At 40.4% G+C, this 26,297-nt stretch overlaps 1 protein-coding gene across 4 annotated transcripts in view; it reads right to left on the bottom strand.

Annotated features, from left to right (window-relative positions):
* LOC131676670 (segmentation protein cap'n'collar) overlaps nt 1-26,297 on the bottom strand; it is a 130,979-nt gene that overhangs the window by 19,345 nt on the left and 85,337 nt on the right. For all 4 annotated transcript variants that reach the window (XM_058955907.1, XM_058955906.1, XM_058955905.1 and 1 more), the window contains 2 exons: nt 18,231-18,349; nt 17,337-17,801 (listed from right to left, as the gene is read on the bottom strand). In XM_058955907.1, the coding sequence (XP_058811890.1) occupies nt 17,337-17,801; nt 18,231-18,349 (584 nt within the window). The remainder of the gene's footprint in view (nt 1-17,336; nt 17,802-18,230; nt 18,350-26,297) is intronic.

The raw sequence follows: 26,297 nt of genomic DNA, 5'->3' as shown, positions 1-26,297 counted from the left end.
TCGTTGTTTGAGTAATCCGGGCAAACGAGTAGATCACAGGTTTGCTTGCAAGGGGCCACCGCATCCACCTCGCCTAGCGGATCCTCAGCGGCTTTACACCGCTTCGAATCATATTGATCTCGGTTATGCGGCAAGGCCACACTTGAACAGTGTAGAAACCGGTGATTAAGCATGTGGACTTAAGATATGTAAAATTGAAGGCAAAATAAGTGAAGACCCCGATTTTGTCAATATCTCCGTTTTGTCAGCCTAAAATTCACCAAGGGGCTGATAAAAACGGGTCATCACTGTATTACTTTTGTTCTCGGGGTCAAGCTAGCTCCGATGTTTTAAATATCGTCACATTCGGCCTGATAACCGCTTGGCCTAATGTCCCATTCGGCCTAAGTACCCATTAGGCCTAATGACCAATTCGGTCTAATGACCCATTCGGCCTAACGGTCAATTCGACCTGATGACCCATTCGACCTAATGACCCATACAGCCTAATGACCCATTCGGCCTAGAACACCCATTCGACCCAATATCCCATTAGATCTAATGACCCATTCGGCCTAATGACTTATTCGGCCTAATGACCCTTTCGGCCTGATGACCCATCCGACACAAGTACTGTAATTACTAGCTCGAAATTTGTGAAATAATTCATGTAAAAATATCCGAACCATCACCAAAGCTTCTTAAACTTTAAACTAGGGGCGACTGGGGCTGGCAGCACCTTATGAGAACACGCATGCATGTAGATCAAACCATCTTAAAAATCAAATGCCCTCAGAACGTCATTGCTTTCACTTTCTTTTTCTGCCCACTCACACTTTCGTTGCATAACTTGCAACATTCGTGAATAAATGACCGAGGACGATAAACCACCTGATATGCACATGGAAATTACTGACACGATCTAAAAGTTTCCCATGATGATCTTATCACACCCCAAATTTAAAAAGATATCTCCACTCAGCTGAATCTGTGGCTTGGGTGGTGTATCTTGCTGCCATGATATGGGTTCGAGCAAATCAAGTACTGTTTTACGGGGGATCATCGCATCTATGTACCTGCCAAGTCTGCGGAGATTGACGGTGTTGACACTGAACCGGATCTAAAAAATCCAATGAAGTACGGGATTGGCTGCCTCAGGTACCCCTCACGTCAATATGTGAAAATTCTGGATTGCAAGCATTTACATTCAGCACAAATGAAGGAGAATTACCACATTAGATCTAAATACTGGTTGCAGTGGTTCGTCTCCAACAAAAAAGGAAAATTAGACTACTTGCTCTCCATCAGAATCGTTTAGGGTGACATTCATATCAGGTCTTCTCTTACCAACTATGTCCTTCTGGGCAAGGTTCGTTTTTACAACTGGTCATGAATTACACCAACGCTGAGGCAAACATGGAGGAAAGCATGGGGATGATTCTTGCGAAAAAAAATTAAAAGTGTAGGGAGAGGGGGTCCCGGCATGATCTTCAGTCAGTCCTATGTACAAACAGGATAAAAAAGCGCTCTCATGCATGTTTCGCCATCTGTTCTTTCCCAAAATCCCTATGCTATCCAAGGGCATTCAAGAAGAGGAGAAATCTTTCTTTTTCTGCACTACCTCGCAGTGGTTCCGAAGTATGCCATCTGTGGCTGCGCCAATTATGCCTAATAAAACTAATGGATGTGCTGTCCTAAAGCAAGTTACTCCCAGACTTAGGAATTTTATTGCCAATAATACTCCGTATCGACACTACCATGAACATCAATTATCCCAAGTGTTCCTTTTCTGTGAACAGTTTCGTAAAATTCAAATCAAATGCATTGCAAGAGGTCCGGCGGGTTACAAGAAATCATCGAGCGTTCTCGGGCTTCCAATTCTTTCACCTGATAAAATGGCAATTTTGCAAACAATTTTGCAGTTATATCAAAAGTTCAACCTAGTTATATTTGTAAATATACAGTACAGCTAAGTCGTATACAATGCGCTAATATGAAAAATACGGACAAAAGTGGAGGCAATATATCTACATTGATAGAAAATTGGGTTTCAATATACGATATAAACTGTACATAAATGCGACTGCGGTCGGTACTTTGTCGGATTCCATGTGGCAAGAAACAGACGCCTTTTATGCACTCTTACGACTCAAAACAGTACTATATACGATTAGATTAGGCTTTCGGAAAATATTAATATAAAATAAGTTTTTTAAGAACGAATTTTCACATCCTAAAACGGATCTAGCATTTTTTTCCTACAAATGATTTCACTCGGTCTCGAACCCAGAAACATCAGCTTACGTGCCTGCAACATATCCCATACACCATTTGATAGGTGTGGTTAGTTCGGGCCAAACTCTTTGAATCTTGGGAAAACGCTTATTATTATACCACTCTGATATACGAGTTTGTCTATGTCAACGTAAAATAATAAAAATTGTAATTATATAAATAAATTATAAACTTTTCCACTGCTTCGCTCCTACGAAACATACATACAAGTTTTTATTTATGCAACCATGCCGGTATGGATACGAATTGAAGGCAATATCAACATATAACTGAGACTCTGAAGTATCAATTCATTTATTTTTTAGAAAACTTAACAGAACTGATATTTTATTTTGGGGATTGAGTTCAAGTTGGCACCCAGCCAGCATTTCATTTGAGATTAGCCGCACCCCCCTTTGCGTCATATTACTGCACTTTAAACAATCCTTTTTATACATTATGTGACTTAGTTTGAACTCATATACGAGAATCGTAAAGGAGTCATCACAACGCACTAGTTAAGATAAATTTTGTGCAATGCGTATACATACGGTGCATCATTATACGATTCCGATAAAAATTGTATGTTTATACGATTTTTGTTGGTCATCTTTATACGACACATGGTTAACTGGGCGACAACAAAGGGGCTTTTAACTCTTCCGCACTAGCGCCGTTGTATTTTGTGCAACACCTTCCGAAACTCTAGCGAAATCTTCTTCCAGCACTAGCGGCTGGTATTCGGGAAGGTGTTGCACAAAATACAACGGCGCAAGTGCCGGAGGGTTAATTTCACTAAGTGTTAGGAGCGATGCTGATTGAAGTGACGATTTTACCGGATAAAACAATAAGATGACTACGGTATAGGTATTTTATTTTCACGCCAGCCACATCCACGCTACAAATAAGATCTCGCCCATCTAGCGACTGTGGGCGATATGCGCCAAAAATAATTTGATATAAAGAAAAATGACATTTTAATAAGGATGTCATTAAAGCAGAGTAGATTAAAAAGGAAATCTGACGCGTCATCTGATCAGATTTTCGTTATTTCCCAGAATTCTGCCAAAATAGATTGGCGCTGTACGCACATTATCGTGATGGTTTTACTGCGCTCATCACAGTATGCTGTGCATTTGGTTGCCATCATTTGATTGTTTACATTTTTGTACGGTTAAAGGGCCACGTTTCCAAAATGTTACGCATTGAAAATGAAGTGAAAATTAAGGTTTTGGACACAGCACTAAGTGAAAAGGGTGTTATCAAAGAGTTTGGGGAACGCCATTCTTTGGATGATCTGATAGGAAGAGGCAGAAAACTGTTGCAACCCGAAAAGGGACCAGTCTATTTGGGAAGAATTAATTAATGTCGATACGTAATTTGTCCAATAAAGCGGGAATAAGCGTCGAAATGATCCTGAAGGCCCATAAAAAGTGGAAAATTGTCAGTGTGGCATGAAACGTGCTGCAACAAGGATTGTATTCGCGAGTGGCATTTTGTATGCAATTCGATGGACGACAAGACCTATGAAAGATGGTGTGCAATAAAAAATCGTAAATAAGTTGGACCAGGACCAAAGTTTCTCGTGGACATGCGGATTACCCGAAATCTTCACCCTTCTGAGAAAAGCCCACATCAGATTTTCAAAAAATTTAAAAAATTAGTTTTCACATGTCACTAGGGTTTCGAGATATATGAATTCGTCGACAATCTCGTACTGGGTCTTCGACTGCTCTGCGATCAACGCAAATGAGATCGGCTCTGATCGCAAAGCTAAGAAGTATGTTATATCTCGCGAAGCATATCAAATCTTCGTATCATACTTTCGAGTACATTCATAGGTTAGAAATTGCATGATATGATCGAATTTGAACGGTGGGTCGCAGCAACTGTCGAGGATGAAGGTGAGGACGTCATATTTCTTTGAAATTAGCTAATACTTCTAAATTTCAAATCGCAAAATTAAATGACTTTGTTTAGTGCGCATACGGCATTCGAATCCCGTTCAAAAAGCTGCGATGTCTCCAAATAAACACAACGCAGCCACAACTAGTGTCGCATCGGCAGTGTTCGAGGTATTTCTAGTGGCGTGACAGGGGGTAGTCAGTTGTTGACAGTCGTAGTCTTTCGTCCGCTTTACGGGAGACGTGGTGAGAGCATTTGGCTTGCCGACGGAAAAATTACCTCGGAATATACTGCTAGGTCTCTGTCTTTCAGACATGGGTCATTGGAAAATTGATAGAGCTAACACCTACTACATCCCAAAATAAAGTTGTTTGCATGGGATGATTAGACCATATGTAGGAAATTTTTTTTTTCATTATATCACTGCCGACAAGTGTGTTTTAGTAGGCTACTACACACTCATACACAAAGAGACCAATATGAAAGAAAACTTAAACCTTGCTTCCATATCCACAGTATTATACTGCCGCAGTAGAGGAAGATGTATGCGGTCTGAAGTTGGTCTGAAAATTTCTGATATTGCAAGTAATATGTTGCTGCGAATTGTGATCTATCATTTTTGCACTATCGGAAATTTAAATGCAATAATATCTCGATCTGGGTGTCTCCAAAAAGGTTTTGAGAAGAACAGTATCCCTCTACTGCTTTAACCGGAGTTGGTATCAGCGCACTACATCAAAATAACTCTCAATTGTGTCACGGAAAAGGGAATAGATTTCGTTGAGAAAGACATCAATCCACCAAATTGTTCTGAGCCACGGCCCATTGAACATTTCTGGATGATTGTGAAAAGGGTTCAAAAATCGTGGAGGAATATTACTAATTTCATCTGGTCTTCACAATGTTCAAGATCAATCTCGTCCAATAAACGTTATTTAGTATATACCAGATCTTCCTATATCGTGCGAGTAAGAATTCTATGTTTCTAGGTTTGCTACGACCATAGTGCCTGGGCTTAAAAAAATATTTCGCAGGTTTTCCTAGAGTGTTTTGTTGTAGTCTTTATAGTGTGTTACCCATTAAATATTGCTATAAACATAATGTATTCAACCCTGGATGTTCTGACGCGTTAGCATACAGTACAGAAACACAAACCTTACGAAGCGTGTCGACAAACACTCATCCATGATGGTATTCCCACTCCTTTTACGCAATACCAACCATCAATACAAAGATTAATTTCAAAATTACACACAAATTAAATAATTGCTCTACGGCAATGTTTCTTCTTGTCGAATGTGCTCACAGAACTCCGTGCCGTTCTGTTTGAACGTTCCAAGTCGCACTCAAGATTCAAATCCGTTCTGAAGCCACACTACACATCACTCCGCTGAGAGTATAGTCCAGCAAAAATCGACCACGGGCTAAGACGCGCGAGTACGCAAAAAAAGGCTCCACAGCAGAGCCCATTAGCAAAAACCACAATAATTCCTTTTAACCATATACAATCTATGGAAGAAGCAGACAAAAAAAATTATACACACTCACATCACATCTCGGCTCAAACGTCAACCGGCCAGCCACAGTGTTAAGGCTCGTAAGCAACCCCAAAAAAGAAAGAAACGTTTTGATTGATTACAACAATTGGGTGTGTTAGTTATTATTGGGTGAGTTTTTATCACCACCAACTCTCGGCTCATAATTACGCATCCGAACAGCACGACTCTCGCGGAGAGGTCTAGGACTATACAAATGACAGTCGATCGTTTGGAGAATTATTATTATTATGATTGTTTTCTCACTTTGTACTGGAGTGCCAAAAAAAAGCTTCCCAAAAAATTAAAACTTTTTTAGAGGATTGTGGATGTGCAATAACAATACAGATGAGCCTAATCTTGAGCCACTTTTTACAAACAACAACAAAAACTGATCGTAGTCGTCATCAAAGAAGCCCATCAATAGTATGCTTGTTACCATATCTACCCATACCGTGCGCAAGACACTTTTTTTCTCAGTAAGCTGTGTCCAAGCAAAGGTCACCGCCGTCGTCGTAGGTACGTACGTATGAACGTACGCAATTAACCGTGCTATGAACGCGGATACACGGATGGAGTCCGCACAAAACAGAAAAACTAAAAAACGGTGCACGAATTTTTCGTCTTCAATTAGACTCGCTGGCTGCCGAAATGTTGATTGGTGCGTCGATAGACTGTGGTACTCACATCAAGGGACGCACCGAACAGCTCCAGGTTAGCATGTTCCAACGCTTTCCGAATTCCGAAATCCGTCGCCACTTTGTTTACAGCAATAGTATCCCGGTTTCTATTGTTCTGGCTGGGCCTATTTGTACAACAACCACCACTAATTAAACTGGCTTGTGACACGATTCGCTATCAATAATTGTGGGGTCACGATCAGACCGCTTCGTAGAACAAACACACTCCAGCGGGGAATCGTAACACGCGACAACTGACACTTGAACGCATGCACGCACTCACGCAGTAGGCGACAAGATGATAGAAACGGCGTGTTACCATAGCACAAGTCAAACCTAAACTAAAGGCTTCTATTCAGCAGCAGCCTCGGTCAAGGTATCACTCTGTTGCGGCTGCTATTGCTGCTGTTGATGATGCTATACCAGCCGATCAGGTGGATGAGAACGAGGAGGAATGGGACGGAGGAGACGGTTGAGAACTCATAAAAGACGAGTGGACTGTGGAAGCTACACGGAAAGGGGCAAATCTCGTGGTTTCATTTGACTGGACGTTTGAGCTTTATAGAGATGTACATTTTGGACATTACAAATGTTTGTCATTGTTTGTCATTTTACACGCGACTATCACACATTAGCTGGTCTGATCAAACCACCATGCGCTTGCAATCAAATGTTTATTTCTGTTTGTTGTGCTTAAAAATATAGAAAATTTAAACAAATCAAATTTGTTTTTTTTTAATTTGATTCGAGCAACCCTAACCACTTAATGGTCCGCCACTCTGACAAAGTTCTTAACTTTTTTTGGGGGTGCTTCTCAGCGGCTGCTTCGACAGCGACTCACACTTTTTGCATATATGCCCTTCCATTCTCAGTTACCAAGCAACGCATTTGCAGGCGTTTTTTTTTTTTATTCTGTTGCCAACGTACCTAGGTACCAGCATCATTTGCCCGATCCAAGAAGCCTAAAGTTCTCGCTCCCGCATCCTGATTGATGCGGGGGACCCAACCAAGCAAACGATTTCAATGCTTGCTCAAGTGGCGAACTCACGACCGACCGAACCGAGGCAACCAGCGAACCTGCTCTTTGCTTCACACAGCCTATTTTGCTTATGGACACACTTTGCACAAACAACGGGCAACGATTGGAGGAAGAAAAAAAAATCAACCCCTTCTCGTTCGTGTCGACGCGATGCGGAGCGGTGACTGACCCTATTGTTGTCCGCGTGGAAATTTATCCACGCTGACTTCTTCCTACCTCGATCGTTCGTGCGCTCGATTCGCACCGACTTGGATCGATCAATCGCTCGCAAATTGGCCGCAGTCAGGGACATCCATGCTTTTTTTTGTACGGCTTTACCGGACCTCACTAGATTGGGGGCGATTGAGGATCAGTAATTAGTGTGTAGTTTCGGTGATTAGGACACTCGCTACTGTTTGACGCAGAGGTTTTTTTGGGTTGTAATGGGCACTATCAAACTTGGCAATAAAAACGGATGATAAGTTGATTGGCGATGAGGTCTGTGCCGGTTAGATATTAGGGGATGACGGTCCAAGTACATATTCTGGTAAACTTCGAAAATAAAGTTATGTTATTTTCAAACTAATTGACCTCATTTGAGTCAAAATTTAGTATCTTAGTAGGCTTTTTCAACCAATCGCCTACTACGATTTCTGACAGCTCATTTAAAACCTCAGATGCAAGGTCAAATAAAAGAAGTTGTGTTCCACACGAAATATCTAACATCAACCGCTTTTTATTTCCGTGCAAAATGCTTTGTTTTCCTCACGGAAAAACTCGGCGCCATTTATTTTTTAAGAGACTCATCGATGAGTATAGGACAGTCTACTAGAGCATTGAGATTTTTACGATTGATAGTACCGACCAGTCAAATATTGCCAGGAGTCCTCCTTCATGAAACTGATATAAAACAGCACAGAATTCATTATTAGCCGTTTTCGCGCGAACGTTGCTATTATGAACAACAAATTTATGGGCAGAACCTAAAAACTGTCGTAGCGATTGGAATGCAAACTTAAAATTGAATGACGCTGTCCAAAATGACAAACAAAGTAACCCGCGCATTAATTGATTGTAAGCTTGCACTCAGCTCGGTGTTTGCTTGAAACTATTTTTCATCTATTTGGGGGCCAAGCGGTCCGGCAGATATTGATGAAACGAAGTCGGTATTTAGGACTTACTAAAGTTATAGGTACAAAATGATTTTAATAAAATTTTCTCCTCAGGGAACAATATTGCAGAATTCACCAGTAAGGGTAGGGCTGTTATCCGTAATCGTCGTCCAATGGTTTTCAGTTGTTTAATCAAAAATACTCCTTCAAAGTATAAAAATATTCCTAAGATCTCGTCGAGTGCCCTCGATTGAGATTAAGAGCTCCAGCAGACTGTAATGACTGATAATACACTTGCGAGAATCGATTTCGTTTCAATTCGCTTATTTGTTCCCGATTTTATCGTTGGCGCTTTGGGTTACTGTTTCAAATGCACTGGACACTGCACATTCGCTAATGGTTTAATAATTGTTAGTAGTTAGGTTGTGATTTATCGGAAGCTGATCAGATCTCTGAATTTGTTTTTGTTGTATTATGAGCTTTTTCTCTTAAGCAAACCTGCGCAGAGTTTTTCGTAGTGTCCGGATTGTTTACCGTACTGACACGAGGGAGACTGGTTGAATCACCTTCTCTAGATTCGAATATGGTCGCTAGTGCCTGCCTGCTCACATTTATACTCTCTAAACGAGTAGTACTCTTCTTCGCATTGCGACATGAAGTTGTGAATACAGGAGAGATCCGATTTTGTCAGTTTTTTATCCGATTCAATAAGGCTCGCGCGAAAATCAGCTTCATGTTTTTAAGCAGACGAGCAAACCCAATTTGGAGTAAATCCTTCCTTGAGTACATTTTTCTAATCTCACTTTTTCCATTTTAACGACTGAGTCAGTCATTTTGAAGCAAAACCGGATTTTCAGAAAATCTTACGAAAACGACGAGGAAAATTGGAAAATTACAAGTATATTTCAGACAGAGCCGTCAAAAGGAAGTATCTAAGCGTTTCATTACATACGAGAAGGTTATAAAGGTATCGCGTGGTCGTTTTGTATCGGTCGTCGCTCACATGCCAAACGAGCAACATGTTGTCCGGGCGGTCCAATAAGCGGTAGACGCTATGGATTTTTGGAAACGGCATTTGCACACACTTATACCTAAGTGACTCTATCAAATATGGGTAGTTCACAAACTGAGGGGCCGCGTGTCCGTATCAGTCATCCGTCGCTCGAATATCAAAGGCGCAACATCTTGGCTATATCGCACGGACGGTATATAGTCGTTCGCATATATGCCAAGTTTCCAAACGCAAAGCGTGATGAAGAGCGCACGATAAACTTAACACACAAAAGAAACGGATGCAAGTATTAAAAGGGTTAACTGTGCGAGTTAATGCCATCATTTCCGAAAATACATAACTTCTATGCATGTACACGAACGAGTATGCAATGCGGGTAGGAAGGGTGGATTTGGACCTAGTTCAACACTGCAGGGTGCCACGTATGTATACTGTTTGTTGTGTTGGGATAAATTAATTTATTTTTCTGCTTGTGTGTGCGTTGGGTTGAAACGGGTGAAATTGTCATTTCAACATATTTTCGGCGGTTTGTAGGTAGGTATGTATCTTCGCATGGATAAACTCGATTGTACAATTGTTTATCCATTTGCCTATTCGTGTGGGTTCTAGAATGCTCGCGCGGTCCCGCGATTCTGGCGTTTAATTTGGAGTTTCGGATTCAGATGCTAGAAAAGAGTTAGTTTTCTCAGATCACTAGAGCTCTCGGTAATGTCATCCTGTATAGTGAGTATGACCGTGAATTATTTTAAAAAAAGGCCTAGGCTGTTAAGACTAAGAGTAGGAGTTTCCGGACATTATCGTTTCATGATAGCGTAGTAACGCTTGCTTGAGACCGCATTTATCGAATTCGTAAGTGTTAAAACGTTCACTTAATAACTGGGGCGTTTTCATGTTTGCGAGATCGCGGGCGTAGATTCACGATGATGTATGTTGTTTTATTGCGCAGGTTTCGAGCGTTTGTATGTTAACGGGTTGGATAGCGTGGATCCGTCGCATGCATAAATTCGCCGTTATGCCGTGTACCCGCTTACACATAGGCGTGGGCTACTGAATGTTTTTGGAAGGAAATTGATCAAGGAATCTAGAAAAAAATATTAGTGTTCAACGACGGTGCTCCCCACTATGCAATTTTTCCAGTTAAAAATTTAATGTATTTTTTTTTCTAATTCCATCGTGATCCTCAAGACACGTTTACATAAAAGTCACTTATAACCTCTATATAATTCGAACCTATTCTGAGATACGTTAAAAAACCCGATTTCTCATATGGAATCGCGAGCGCCCAACGACAAAAAAGTTTTTTTTCTCGATATTGGACAACAAAAATGGGATTTTATATGGGAGAATGCGAATTATTCGCTTCAAAACGGTGTATCTCGAGATTGGTCGAATTTTTTTTTTATTCATTTCGTTTATTTGATAGGCACAAATGCGTTAGCTTGGCGGTGCCGAATTCTTTTGTTTTTACATTTTGAATATCTTAAAACTAGGAGGTTACAATGTTGAAATATTTTTTTTATAAAAGAGAAAAAATTTACAGCTATCCTAAGACTAGAAAAAAAATTCTATATATAAGAGAGGGGGCAAAAGATTTTTTTTTATGAAAAATTTTAAAACAAGGAATTCAATAGTAATAGTTTTTTAGGAAATATTTACAGTTATCTTAAAACTAACAATATAGTTTGGTACACAAAAGGGGGAACAAATATTTATGAAAAATTTCACAGATGTTCTAAAACTAGGGATACAATTCTATTTACAAGATGGGGGACAATAGTTTTAACAAAGAGTAGAAATTACAACTATCTTAAAACTAGGAATACGGAATACAAATTTGATTTTTTATCGGATACTTATGCTTGGTCATTTCCAAAATCGGTGTAGAAGTAGTTGTATCAAGGACAGGGGAGAGAAGGCGTAGATGGTGACCGGTAGAGAAGAGCAAAACTTGCAACTTTCGGGCAAACGGGAGATCAGCGAGATTGGTCGAATTATATTGAGATTAAAAGTGTTTTTATGTAAAAATGTCTGAGGAACACGATGGTATAAGAAATTTCAAAATTACTGTATTTTTTAGACTCCTTGAACAATTTTCTTCAAAAAACATCATGCGGTTTGATTCTAGAGTAAATGGAATTGAAGATATAATCAAATGAAAGTAAAGGATTTGGGTAATTTATTAAAAATCCCATGGTCCAAGGGGAGGTTCAATTGACACCACAATCTGGATTTTATATAATAACCGTAGATGAACAAAAAAAAAGTCTCGCGTTGAAATTTATATTCAAACGGATACATGTCAATCCTGTCAATCCATCTAGCCTACGGACGGACATTATTTCCCTAAAAAAATATTCTGAGGTTTTGTGACTTGAAGAGAGCCGAAGTAACTTATGTTCGACTTATTAACGTAGACAAGTAGACAACGAAAAGTTGTACAATTTGCATCCTACGATAAATTTATCAAACTCTTCAGATAACCCTGAGAGCTCGACTTCCCAAGTCTAATTTTAGGAGCGCTTAAAATGCCATTCATTAGCTTTCTTTAATCTTATGTCTTTCATCAAAAAAACATCACAATAATGCATCCTGGATCCAGAAACCACCGCTCCAACAATCCCAGAAACAGACACACAACCGACAAAGCAAAGCTCTGACTTTTCCATCATTAGGCGTATTTTCTCCGAAAAGTCCCATTCTTGCTCGAGTAATAAATTATCACCTCGACCATTGATAATTCAGTCAAGCCCACCACAGCCAACCTGTACGTCGGAGCAAATTTCCATAATCCTTTCAAGTGTAGCAATGAAATTGCACAGGTCAGTGCCCAACCAATACCGGAGCTACCTACTGGGCACCACCAACCTGTGGCAGAGATTAGCATTCCCATTACTACTGGGCTGCCTTTTTGATGCCTTTTCGGTCGGTAAACCGGAGAAAGAACAACAAATATTATAAAACACAAGCCACTACGAAAACAATGTCCCGTCGAGACGTCACATTGCAGCCAACAACCCTTTGCTATCCCAGGGCAAAGCTAGCCAAACATAATCGGAAGAACTGGCGACCGGTTAAGCCTCTATGCGAAAAATAACATGACACAGTCCTCAGGACCTGGTAGCAGCGGTGCGGTATGTTTGCGCATATCCTCGAATTTGTCCTGTTTTTCGCACCCCCTCGGCTTCGGCGGGTCACCAGAAACACCGCAAAAATGACTACCTGTGTTGTAAAATAATAAAACAATAAATAAAAAGGTTTTCACCCGTTGGCCGCCATCGAACCTAGATGTGCCACGGAGATACCAAAAAGGATGGTAGAGAACGTAAGAGAAGAAAAAACCTGTTAAAAGCAATAAGCAATCAGAGATGGTAAATTGCTTTTTCCCACTTTTGTGTGTACACTTTAGCCAAAATGGACCAAAAAGGAGGCGAAAATAAGACAAGCGAGTCTCGGACTGGCGGGCTGAGAGCATCAGGTTGCTGTGATGGAGAAGTCTTGTGGCGTACAACCCCTCGGGGTCGGAGCTCCTGCTTTTTGCGTCGTCGTCGTAGTCGTCGCCTTCTACGATTTCTTTTGACTTCTAAAAATTGAAATCCTAATTACGCACGAAAAGTGGCAGGGAAAAAATTAGAGGGAGAACATTGAATGTCTTCCCGAGGAAGGAATGGAAAGAAAAACAAAGTCTAAGATGATTGTGGTCTGATCACATCCTCCAAAGGCTTCGCTCGATCTGAACCTGGTCATTAGGAGAAGTTAATGCTAAGAATGTATACTTTTCGTTCGGTTTTGTACGGAATTACGGAGCAGGGGCCCGGTATACGATGGAAAAACACGCAAAAGGCGAAAAGACTGAGAGATCTCAACCGGAGAGCACTTCAGTCCGACAGCGAAAGCCGCTTGACGAGTCGGGAAGGGTAGGATGGGGGACGAGGACGAGAAAATGCAGGAAATTTTGTGTTTTTAAATCGACAAGTGTTTTTAAAGAAAACACTTGTAAGACTCTTGGGCTTGCTCACTTTTGCGTTCTGTTATTTTAAAACGTTTTCGAGTTCACGTTTATAAAAATTAATCTTTTTTAGAACCTGTTTCCACGAATTTCGTTGCTACGTTCGCTGATTGAGAGTGCAGTGAGAGCATCCTTGAATCAACGATCTGGCTGTCGGCTGGCAGGGGCCAATGTTTGCTCCTTTCCCGTCTTCTCTGGTCGAGCGTAGTGCGTTCTAGACTTTCTACCGAAGGTAAGGATATCCTCGAATCCAGGAAAGCATGTCGATTTTGAATAAAGTTTTGACCTGGTGGGAAACGGCACCCGGGTGGGTAAACATTTGTGTACAAATTATGAAATATGTGGTGAGTAAATAATGTCATGTCAGTTGACCTTCTGTACCGGTGGGAAATTCACTCGAGTGGATCCGTTCCTGCGTTGTCCATTTGTTATTTTATTATTTGGAAAATTGATTGTATTAACGCCTGTATGCAGCTAGCTTGGTTTCACGTTACTTGGATCTGTGACCGAACCAATTTTGTTATTCGTTTCACTTCCAATAATACACAACGTATCGATATCTCCAGTCAAAACTACCCTTCATATAAGTATTATCCGAGGTATATCAAGCTTTATAAAAATACAATCAACGTTCATTCGATACTAAGGATAAAATTTGATCAAACAGGGCTATTCTTGAAAAACGTGCAAATACTGAAACGGATTGCATAACAATGTTGAACGGGATAGCATCAGAATCGTGTACAAGATAACGTCAAAATTCTAAGCAGAATTCCGCCCGAATTCTGAGCAGGACTTTATTCAGAATATTTGTCCGAATTTAATTGGAAACATGAGCATAAGAATCCTGAACAAATCATAATCGTGAGAAGAATTCGAGCTCTCGAATGATCTCAAAAGATCGCCGAGAAACTTTCCTTGTACTAAGAAGAATTTCATCGGTTTCCCGGAGAAGGGTGATATTGGAATTTTGTTCAGCCTCCATCTTAACCTTGAGAGATGCCAAACTGCGGAGAAATCCGGATAACGTAAAAATACTGATGAAGATTTTCTGAGCTTCGAACCAATCATTTCCTACCAAATCCAACCTTTGTCTGATCTGACGTTCCACTTTTTTTTTGATTTTCGGAACCAACCCACTTCAGTTGTCAGTCAGTCTTGGGTGCACAGCAAATATCATGCTATCTACGGGTCTAGTAGGACTTCCCTGAGACTCCTCTTAACAAGTTTATTCTTCACAAACCTTCTTTGGAGAGCTCTTGGTAACACTGATTATTTTAACTCATCCCTGAACCTCGATCCTGGTTTGAATGTACCCATAGTGGGGAAAGTATTTTTATATGAGCATCATTAGCGACGAAAGTTTGCCTAGCCGTCCAGTCGCTATACCTACACGTGATTTCAGGTCACGAAGGACACTGGAAACGTGTTGTTGGTATTTCTAGAATATAAGTTATTTTTTTCGAAATCTTGAAAATGATATCTTCGACCCCTTTTTCTCTACAAGTACAAGTACAAGGTAAACATTACGGGCTGAATCTTGTACGGAAAATGAGTTTAAAAAACCGCCATTTTCATTTATTTTGACATTCAAAAAAACGTTTTTTGAGCAAATATATGTTCAAAAACGCACAAAAGATCCTTTGTTTCTCTTGTTGTCTTCAAATTCTGCAGAGATCACCTTTTTATGAGTCAGTGATGAGGAGGTCCTATTAAGGATTTACACCACTGTAGAGCCCGAGAAAATAGGAATGTTTTGGAATTTTTGCTTGACGCAATGAAGAGATGAATCGAACTCATTTCAAAAGGATTTACAATAGCAATTGTAATTCCCAAAAATTACGTTTTCAAGTAATTTCATCACACGATGGCGCCATAGAAAGTGACGTACGATTTTCTCGATATTTTTATTTTTCGCGCAATGGTACACACCAAAAAAACTGAATTTTATCGTTGACGTAATTCTAAATTTGCCACAATCTAACAACCCGTATTCGACGAATTGACGCAATATAACCGCGTTCTGTTTAATTTTACATTACTTTCCAAGCGCAGTGCCATAAAATTACACCCTTCCATATATTAAACAAACGCCATATGTGGAGTAAAATTACGTGACTCGCTAAATTCAACGACTTGTAAAACTAAAATCAAACGCAAAACTATGTAATTTTTGATGCTCGTATATGTCATGGTTAGGAGACGTAAATTTACACAAAATTGCTTATTAAAAAATATTAATTGAAAAAATATAATCGCGTGTGCGTCGCAGCAGAATGTAATTTTAAATATACTGAGAGCATTTCAGGACAATCAAACAATATTGTTCGAGTAACATTTCCAACCAGCTCAAAAAAGTGGTTTCGAGGAAAAGCATGGTTAGTGTTCAGTAACTTAAGGTATACATAAGAAACGTTGCGGCAGGATTGAAAATTTGAACATTTATATATTATTATCGTCTTCCATATTTTGACATCATTTTTAAGGCCCTAAAGCACATTTTAGGCCACTAGAAAATACGTTTCTTTAAAATTCTACAGTGGTGTTAATTATTGACGATAGTATTGGTCATGTAAGGCAACCATTACATTACAATTACCCTGAGTGTAGTCACGACACACCGGCGCAGTTCCAGACATTATCCACCCATATTTTCTGTTTAAAAATATATTACATGATTTCCTACCTAATTCTTTGTATTTCCGGGTGAATTTGAGTCGATTCCGTTCATTGCAGGGTTTTTTTAGCCAGTTCTGTTTATTAAAAAGTGCTTCAGCCGATGAAATCTTAATTAACTTAAATTTCATTCTCTTGTTGTTTGTCATTCTCTTATTCCTGTAAAATGCAATTTTATTATAGTTTAAGTAATTGTAATTACCTGTAATTTTCCGTCTTTACTATTTCCAAAATTAAATCCCTTAACATTCATCTCGATCTTTTCTTTTATGGTTCTATATCTATTTTCTCGTTTTATCTAAACATAAAATTAAGAATTTATATTAGTTATTCGGCATAGACATAAAATGATAATTTTGCAATACATACACATTTTGCACCAGTTAAGTCCAAATATTATCCACCCATGTTTTTGTTTAAAAACATAATAATTCATAATTTCCTAGCTAATTATCTGTATTTCCGGGCGAACTTGAGCTGATTCTGTTTATTGAGGGTTTTAACCAGTTCTGAAAATTGAAGATTGCTTCAGCCATTTCTTTGTGAATTCTTAATTAGCTTAAACTGCATTCTCTTGTTGTTTTCATTCTTATTCCTGTAAAATGCAATTATATTATAGTTTAAGTAACTGTAATTACCTGTTATTTTCCGTTTATACTATTTCCAATATCAAGCATAATGTCCCTTAACATTCATGTCGATCTCCATACATCTTTCTAGATTTCTTTTATGGTTCTGTACCTATTTTCTCGTTTCACTTAAACATAAAATTAAGAAATTATTTGAAGGATATTAGTTAGACATAGATATGATAAAGAACATGGTGGTTATGAATATTTCACTTGTTCGGACTGCAGATAATAATGCGTAACTAATGTAATGAAAATAATTCAAGTGAATGTGTAAAAGAATGTAACAGTATAATAATATAATGTATGGAAACCTAAGTTGGTCGGGTGTAAATCGATTGGAATTCAGTGGACACCTAACACTCAAAACTGTCTAAGCCGAGGGCTACAGGGATGGAATTTGCTTCTCTGTCCTTATCAAAAAAGGATTAGCCAAGTTCGTTAACAATTAAACCGTAACTCCTTGTCCCCCCTCATTCCTTACTCCAAGTTAAAATCAATTTCGCTCACCTGATGATGATGGTGGTGATGATGGTGATGGTAGCCACCCTGCCGTAGCGAACCATGCATCCCGTGGCCATAGTTTTGCATCGGCTGCCGGGGATGCTGGAAGTGGCCCGATGACGTTTGGATCATCATATCGCACAGTAGATTGTCTAGATCATCGGCGGCACCGCCGGCAGTTTCCTTCGGTTCAACGCCGTCAACGGAGATGCTGCTCGGCTGGTTCTCTTCCGGGGACGAAGCACCCAGTGAGCGTGTGAGCGTGTCAGCAGGCCCACCACTCAAGCTGCTCGTGTCTGCTGCAGAGATGTCCGAACTAGAATCACAGTATCCACTGGCACTGGCGGCAGCACCACCTTGGCACAGTTCATCAGCCGATGTTTCGAGTTCCCTCTCGATTCGTTTGACCTCGGACTCCTCGTCTTCCTCTTCGGCAGTTGTCTTCTTTTTTGCTGACTCTTCGCTGGTTTCCTGCATTAAACAAACATATAATTTATTGTTGTTTTTTCTCGCTCTCTCGTACTGGGCACCGGCTGTCCGGCGGTCGACCGGTACGCAAATACATTTGCCTCGAATTGAATTCAAAATTAACAGTGTAATTATGGCCGATAGTCTTGTCAGTTCAGTGGTCATCGATAATTTGCTTAACCTCACCAACATTAAACATTAACGCCAGATATGAGTTCTGCCGCCAGTCAAATCAGGGGAAGAATTATACGTTACGAGGGGGAAAAAGATTTTCGTGTTCGTGTTCTAACCGGCGCAAAACCAACAATTTGTACAAACGGCACGACGTGGTAAATAATAGATTAGGTATGTTGGTTGGGTTGGTCGGTCGGTCTAATAACTTATTTGAGTCGGCGGTACGATTCCCGGTACACACTGTGGTCACATTCTCACCTCACTACTATCGTTGATCAGCTCCGGAAGGTTGAGTTCTTCAGCAAGGAATAAATCGGCTAACGGCGGTGGAAGCGTGACCTCACTATCGTCGTCCGTGGCGTTGAGCACATATTCACCTGGAAGATTGAATAAATGCAGAGAAGTGAGTTGAAGAGTGGTTTTGTGTAAATCAATAAAGAATGATAAATGACACGGGGTGATGGGTCGATTATGATACAGTGTGTCAATAAGGCCGCCGGGAGGTGTAATTGATTGTCCACGCGATATACATAAACATACACTATTTTTTATGATGGCAAGGAGAGAATTTAATCTGATTTGAGCAGAATTGTGCACGGTTTGAGTTTATTTAAAAAAGCAAAGATTTTTACCCAATCTCAGCATGCTTTGATGAACGATCCTTGAAATCAATATTTTGATGCGAAATTCAAACCCGATTGATGCACCGGGCTACTTGAATTGTGTTTCCCAGAAAACAAAAATCGGAATCTGTCAAAGCACAGCTTCGTCCGAAGATTGACAGTCACCGTGGGACCGTCTCACCAAATGCAGTCTTTTCCCTTGAGAAACTTTTAAACCCACAAAAGATATTCCCATGCTTTACCGGACAGAAAACTTGAGCTCACCTGGCCCTTTCAACCACTTGCGGCACGGTTGTTGTGCTGCCGGTGATTCCGGTTCCCATCGTCATCGATCCTCCGGTGAAAAGTGATGACTTGAGAGCTTCGCCACTACCGCCGTTCCATTCATTGACTGTTCCAAAAATCCAGACTCATCTCTCGCCCAGCGCACATTTCGCTCTGATTTCAATCGTCATCATCCTTCCCCCGAACCTTATTAGGTAGTGGTACTACTATTTCGAGAGTCACACTCCTAGACCAGAAGCGTCATCATCCGAGACCTGACCTAACTAGCAGGCTCGGCCCCCGAAAACCGACGAGTGAGAGAGTGTGGTTTCAAAATTCAGCAAGTAATACACCTCTAGTAGTAGTAATAATGAAAATGAAACCTCCCCCGTCGAAGCCCCTCCAGTATCTATCGCCTTAAAATCGGTACCCAAATCGAGAAATTCGTGTAGTCATGGCGCCATGAATCAACATAAACAACCCATTGAAAGCCCAACAACAAACATCCACAAACAGCATACCTCTGGGATGCGCGCCGCACAACGGGCTCATTTCAAGTGTATGGGCAGGAAAGCATGGCATACTTTGCATAACAACCAACTCATCGCCACCGCACACATGATCAGCCAGCAGGGATCACCGAGGTTTCCCGTTTCCGATGTGCAGGTGACCATGATCAAGGTTGTTGCGAAATTTCACTCACCTTCTGTTCTTTCTCCTGTACGAAAAGAATGTGCTGCGTTAATAGGATCGTTCCGAGGGAGAGAGATCTAGAAAAGTTTGATTCCTCACGTTTGCCATAGCTGTGAGGCATTTCTGTACAGTCATCAAAATAGAGTTTCATCATATGCGCCGGCCACGCTTTCGGCGATCGATTCCTCGCGAGTGTAGAGAGCCGAATTATGCAAAGGCGCACCATTTCGTTTTGGATGGGGCGGTGGGTGGGTGGCTGGTTACCCAGTAATAGAATCTTAGCGTAGGTTAGGGTTAATAGGCTTAATTCGGTGCTTTTCGCGTGCCTCCGTTGTCCGATAGGCATTCAATTGGGGTGCTGCTAGTTGTTGAGGTGTTGAAGTGGCCCCAACCGATCTTGACATTGCCAATGATTTCTTTTCAATTTTGAGTGTCTCGCTCGGACTCGAAGCGGATGAATGAATTAATTTGAGAGGCAGAGTGCATTTCCGCGAAATCGTAGCAAGCGGTGGTGGTGCTGTCAGTGTTGGTCTTCGTCGGTGATGGCGAGTCGTTTCTAACGAGTTAAAACATTTCAAGAGTGTTTGAAATATCAACAGTCGTATTGATTGACTTTGCGGTTAGAGTATTTTGCAATTCTGCCATACATCCGAAGCGATCGCACAACCTCTCCCAGACCTGGCCCCTGGACTGGAGCTATTTGTACCTCGTCACGATCCTGCTGCTATCTGTCTTGAAAGAATCTACCCTTTCAAGTCTCTCGCTCCCACGAGCCAAGTTTATCGGTCTCTTCACATCTTCGGAGGTTCTTGTGGTGCTGTCCGCGCCACATTCTTTGCTGTCTCTTTTTAACCGGCTCGCCGCACGACTGGCGGAACTGGCCAACTGAAGAGTGGCAACCATAACATAAAGGAAAAGCCGGCCTTCACGTCTGTCTGCGTCGCCTCGCTTTTCGGCCTTTCATCAGCAACAGAAGAAAGCATCTTCAGCAGCAGCTCAGGATAGGACGATGGTGGTGGGAGGAGGAAGAGGCTAGGAATTATGTCGAATGCTATTAATTTCTCTGCTTATTGATTTCGACCACAAGATATCGGATTCATTATTAGTCAATTCTGTGATAGAAAAATGTTCCAATACATTCCGACGGTGCGCCATGCCGCCCGGTGATTTCTGGTGGGCTTAATGTGTTGGCTGTCGAGAACATTCAGATTGTGTCCGTATTCTTTCGGCTTGACTTGACATCGGAGAATTTGATAATCGACGAGTTTTGTGGAATTGTCGGCTTTTCATTTGATGGAAAAATTTATATCAAACTCACTGCAATTTATATGGACTCAACTATTTGTCAGATGGTGCGGATGTTTGTTGAAATAATTTGTAATTCAACGATCACCTCTCAGTTAATGATAGAGTTTGAAGGGCAGAATAATTGAGAAGTAGACTAGAAAAACGTGACACTAACACGCTCACCCAAAACTACTCAACAGTTGAGTTCAGTCCACTCAATTTCAAAAACTAAAATGAACTGTTAAAGAATGAGTTCCAGGTTGAATAGAAATAACTCAATTCGTGAGCTACCGATTAGTTTTAGAACATATTTATATTTATTTCGTAATAAAAACTGTTTTGAAAAAGGTGACAATATAGTTGTTCACCGCCTTGTAAAAACATTTCATGAAACTCTATTTCTGAAGAAAGGTATAAGGAAAACCCATACAAAGCTTATGCTAGCTGCTGTTATGCTAGTTTTTTTATGTGATCGTTTTTGTAACTGCTGGTTTTACTAAAGTCCACCTCTATGCAGGCCCGTGCGAGGAAATTTTCTCAAGGAGGGGGTTGATTTTATATGTTTCTTATAAAAAACGGAGCAATAGGGAACAATCAAACTTCGAAGATTTTCTCACAGATCTGGAGGACCAAGTCTTTTATATCAATCTACTCAGCTCAATAAAATGGAATAATATATGTTATCGACAAGAAATCTTCAACAGACAGCGCTGCCTACTGGCTCGCGGTAGTGCCGGATTCTTTCTGCAGTGGTGAATAGTAAACCTACCGACTAAACCTAAAACTCTTGTTCCTCCCAATCCCAATCCTTACGGTGCCACCGTTTGGTATTACGTCAATAGGGATCGTGTTGTCGCTATTTTTGTTTCGTGTTAATCATTCATATTTCTATTCCATTGCTGCTGTTTCTTGCTTACTGTCAAACTTTCGTGGTATATCTGACTTGCTCAGGTCTTCTGCAGATATCACCTTCAGAGACCCGACCCGATCCGGAGGTGATGACAATAATGACTTACATCGCTTTACAACTACCTTCCAGGGTTACTTTTCTTTCTAGGCACTACTCGTTCCAATTTATCTGATAGCTGGTGCTGAGAGTTCCTCGGCAGCGGAATTTCTCCCGATATCGATGCCCGTTTTCGTAGGCCATTTAGCACTCAGGCACTCATTTCTCACCCACTTATCACTAACTTAAAGGGTTTAGAGTATTTTCACCAACTTTAGAGTATCTTTATTTCAAAAGCGAGCTATTTTTATTATCCAACAGGAAACAGGAGCCGGATTCTTACTGCAGTGGTGAGTAGGAAACCTATCGACTAAACCTAACCCTCTTGTTCCTCCCAATCCCAATCCTTACGGGGCCACCGCTTGGTATTACATCAATAAGGCTCGTGTTGTTGCTCTTTTTGTTTTGTTAATCATTCATATTTCTATTCCGTTGCTGCTGTTTCTTGCTAGCTGTCAAACTTTCGTGGTATATCTGACTTGCTCAGGTCTGCTGCAGATATCACCTTCAGAGACCCGACCCGATCCGGAGGTGATGACAATAATGACTTACATCGCTTTACAACTACCTTCCAGGGTTTCTTATCTTTCTAGGCACTACTCGTTCCAATTTATCTGATAGCTAGTGCTGAGAGTTCCTCGGCAGCGGAATTTCTCCCGATATCGATGCCCGTTTTCGTAGGTCATTTAGTACTCAGGCACTCATTTACCACCAACTTATCACTAACTTAAAGGGTTTAGAGTGTTTTGCACCAACTTTAGAGCATCTTTTTTCAAAATCGAGCTATTTTTATTATCCAAAAGGAAATCACCACATTTTTTTCAAAAAACTCTTCACCAATCCAAAAAATTTCACTGTATTTCAATAAAAAGCAACGAAAAGAGTTACCACACTCCCAACAAATAGATCTCATAAGATTAAAACACTTATGATCAAAATGAAAAGGTGGCAATATAGTTGCCACTGCCTTATAAAGGGTTAAATAGACGAAAGGATTGGTAAGTTGCTACAAAATCTACCGATTGAACTAAAAAACTTTTCTTATTTTATTTTAAACTAAAATTAGAACCAACCTCTTCTGTTCTTATAATACTAAATGAAAGATACATATTTTGCTTCTTCAATTAAATTGTGCATACTTTGAATAGATGCTGGGTCATTGGATCGAAGAATATCAGGCCGAAGCCCATTAGGCTGACCCTGACGATAATTCGATTAGAAATTATTAATGGTCATTAGATCGAATGGCCATAAGACCGAATGTTCATTAGGCCGAATGATCATTAGGCCGAATGGTCCTTAGGCCGAACGGTCCTTAGGCCGAATGGTTATTAAAACTAAGTTAGACCGGAAAGTACACCAAAAGGCCATCAGGCCGAATGATCATTAGGCCGAATGGTTATTAAACCTAAGTTAGACCGGAAAGTACACCAAAAGGCCATCAGACCGAATGGTCACTAAACCGAATGGCCATTAAATCAAATGTACCAAAAATGAGAAATAGAGTCGATGGAACTGAAAACCAGTTGCAATAAAAGGGTGCATTTGAGCAGGCGATCATAAAAGTTGCTAGCACAAAACATGCTTCGTTAAACACGCTTTTATTATGTAAGAACAAACGGATATAATCTTCATAAGCATAACCATAAGAGCTCGCCCGTGTTTTACCACTCCGTTACTGAACAGGACCAATTGAGATTGCAAAACGTTCTTTAGAAGAGCATGCTTGAGAATACCAAATTGGTCAACGTGGTCCAATCTGTTCTGATCCCTGCAATACCGATACCGGCCACGTCCGAAGGCAGATCTGCTGGGAAAAGAAGGAATGTTAGTCCGGTACATGTTCCTGCTAGAAACCGAGGAATTCTCTGCATCTCCACACGTATCACGGGAAGGGGGAGTTTGTTAGTAAGTGGGTTATTAGGATTATCGCGTGCTTTTTGCTCTGGACAGTCGGCTGCCGAGAAAGTGTGAAGAATTTATTGAGTGTTCAAGTAGTTTGTACTTTCCGTAAGGCTAAAACAGCTAGGAACTCCATAAAGCCGCGGCTAACGGGAGGACTGCCTGCCTATAGATTATTTGATATTTATCGTGCCGCTAAAACAATTGTACATACTTTTATTTACTATAATATACATATATTGTGATCGTAGCAGAAGAAATATTCACAGAATGAATCGTGATAGCAATATGAACCTTAGTACGGACATCTACACTATTTTTATTTTAGACGAACATACGGATCGAATACCGTATCCAAGCACTAGATCTCGCGCGCCATTTTTATTCTTGCCCTATTTACTGATTATGTGTATTAGAGATAAGTATGAAAATATTATACTTATGAGGAAAAGTCACAAGTGTTGGATTGCAGCTGCGATTGTGTGTGATCTCTCTTAAGCGGCAAGGTACGGTCACTGTCGCCAATGCTATAATCATGTGTTCTTCCTGGGACATCATAGCCCAATGCTCCGAGATAGCATAATGGTCCGTGCGTTGGACCAGAGTCCCTAGGGTTGCAGGTTCGAATCCTGCCTCTGGGGTGATTTTTTTTCACATAACTGCTTTCGGCTAACTCACCATGTCGATCTGTTTTCCCCGTTTGATGTTACTAAAAAGGTTCTATATTATGCTGTTTCGTATAAATAATGTGTGAGTTTGGGACAAAGATATGAAAATTACAATTTTTAATAATATTCATATTGTCCTAAAATTGCCCATTATTTGTTACAAAATAATATAATGTAACATACCATTGAAAATCGAAAATCGGTCCCAAAAAATGTGTATTTGCCTCTAAATCAAGATTTTGGGGGTATATTAAACTGAGAAAACGTGGTTCTGTGCTGCATTTGACTGGATCTACAACATAGACTAGGTCACTTGAAAAATTCATTCAATGTTTGTTTGTTTTTGTAGCAGCGTGGTACCCTTCTTTACTTCATGAGCAGTTATATCGAATTGTACTGTATTTAAATTTTTATAGCTTTCCGATTAAACTTAGGAATAGAAGAATGTAAATGGCAACAACAATTTCTTGCTCTTTTACTATTAACTATTTGACCTAAAGTCTACTCCTTCTAATGCCCATTCGCCCGATGAAGGATATTGTGGTAGGTACAAATATGTTGACAAATTTTGTTCACGTACCTAGAAAATGCGAATCTCTGTCGCCGTGCTATTTGCAAGATTTGTGTTTTGAAATGGTAAAACGTACGTTTGACCGTAGATAGAAAAGAAAAAAATGGCCAAAATGGATTTCAGTATAGTGTGAAGGATCACAATCGGATAGTCGAAGCTTTCAAGAGTAATTCTAATAGTTTAGTGATGAACAGGGGGAAAAAACTGCACTTAAGCAAAACTTTTGTGTAAGATGCAAAAAACGTGAAGGACTCGCACAGGCGCTGAGTCGCGTTGAGCGCCAGTATACAGTGGGGAAACCACGTGAGCGAAAGCTCTACATTCAGCTGTTGACAAAACCGCAACGTCTGGCCATGAACTAGACTTATGTGCACGCCGATTTCTTGCAGCTTTCTGGGCCCATTTTCTTCACTGCTCGTCATAAGTTCGACGTTCCAGTGGTAGTTGGAAAGAAAAAGAATTTTACCAAAAATACATGATTTGGCAAGCAATTTGCTCGTGTATGTACTCGAAAGAATACCTCTAAATGTTTCTACTTCCACTTATGAGGTTTCACGATGGTTCTATGCTCTTCAGGCCGGTTTCAGCCTCGTTTCATTACTCGAAAGTTTGAAAACCATCGGTTTAATGGGTGAATTTTGACGAACCTTTTCTTGCGGTGCATTTTGCATCCTTCAATCCAGCCACATCGAATAAACGGCCTCCTATGATTAACAGCAAATCATCGGATGGTGGGTCAAGAGTCACCATTAACCAAGTGACGAATTTTAAAAAATATGTCATCATCTAGTAGTTTGCCATAATACGAAATAATATTCAATAATTCGTTTTGAAGTAGAATACTTCTAACGTTTCAATATGGGGTCCCATTTCAAAAATTTCAGTTGAGAAATTTTCCCAGGTTTGAAATGCGAGTATCTTCCGTTCTACTGAACGAAATCGCAATATTTTTGCACTATCTGATCGGAAATTTGTGCACGTGTTTCGTATTAAATTTCGGAATTACTGCGACTACTATAAATAAACCAAAACAAGGATTTTCAGAAAATCCTTCGGAAACAGCGAGGAAAATGCGCAATTTGCCAGCATATCCCACGCAGAGCCGTCAAAAAGGAGCATGTAAGCGTTTCATTACATACGGGAATGTTATATATACAGGTCACACGAGCTTGTTTTGTATCAGTGGGTGCTCGCTTACCACACGAGCAACATGCTCGTCCGGACGGTACAATGAGCGGTATCATGTTTGCGTTCCCGTACCAAGCGTCATCGCAAGGTTCTTCGTGATAAAATCCAGGGAATCACCAAATT

The sequence above is a fragment of the Topomyia yanbarensis genome, chromosome 1 (assembly GCF_030247195.1).
Source record: "Topomyia yanbarensis strain Yona2022 chromosome 1, ASM3024719v1, whole genome shotgun sequence".
Classification (NCBI taxonomy): domain Eukaryota; kingdom Metazoa; phylum Arthropoda; class Insecta; order Diptera; family Culicidae; genus Topomyia; species Topomyia yanbarensis.
Note: the sequence above shows the minus strand (reverse complement) of the source record. Positions and strands in the feature narration are given on the sequence as shown.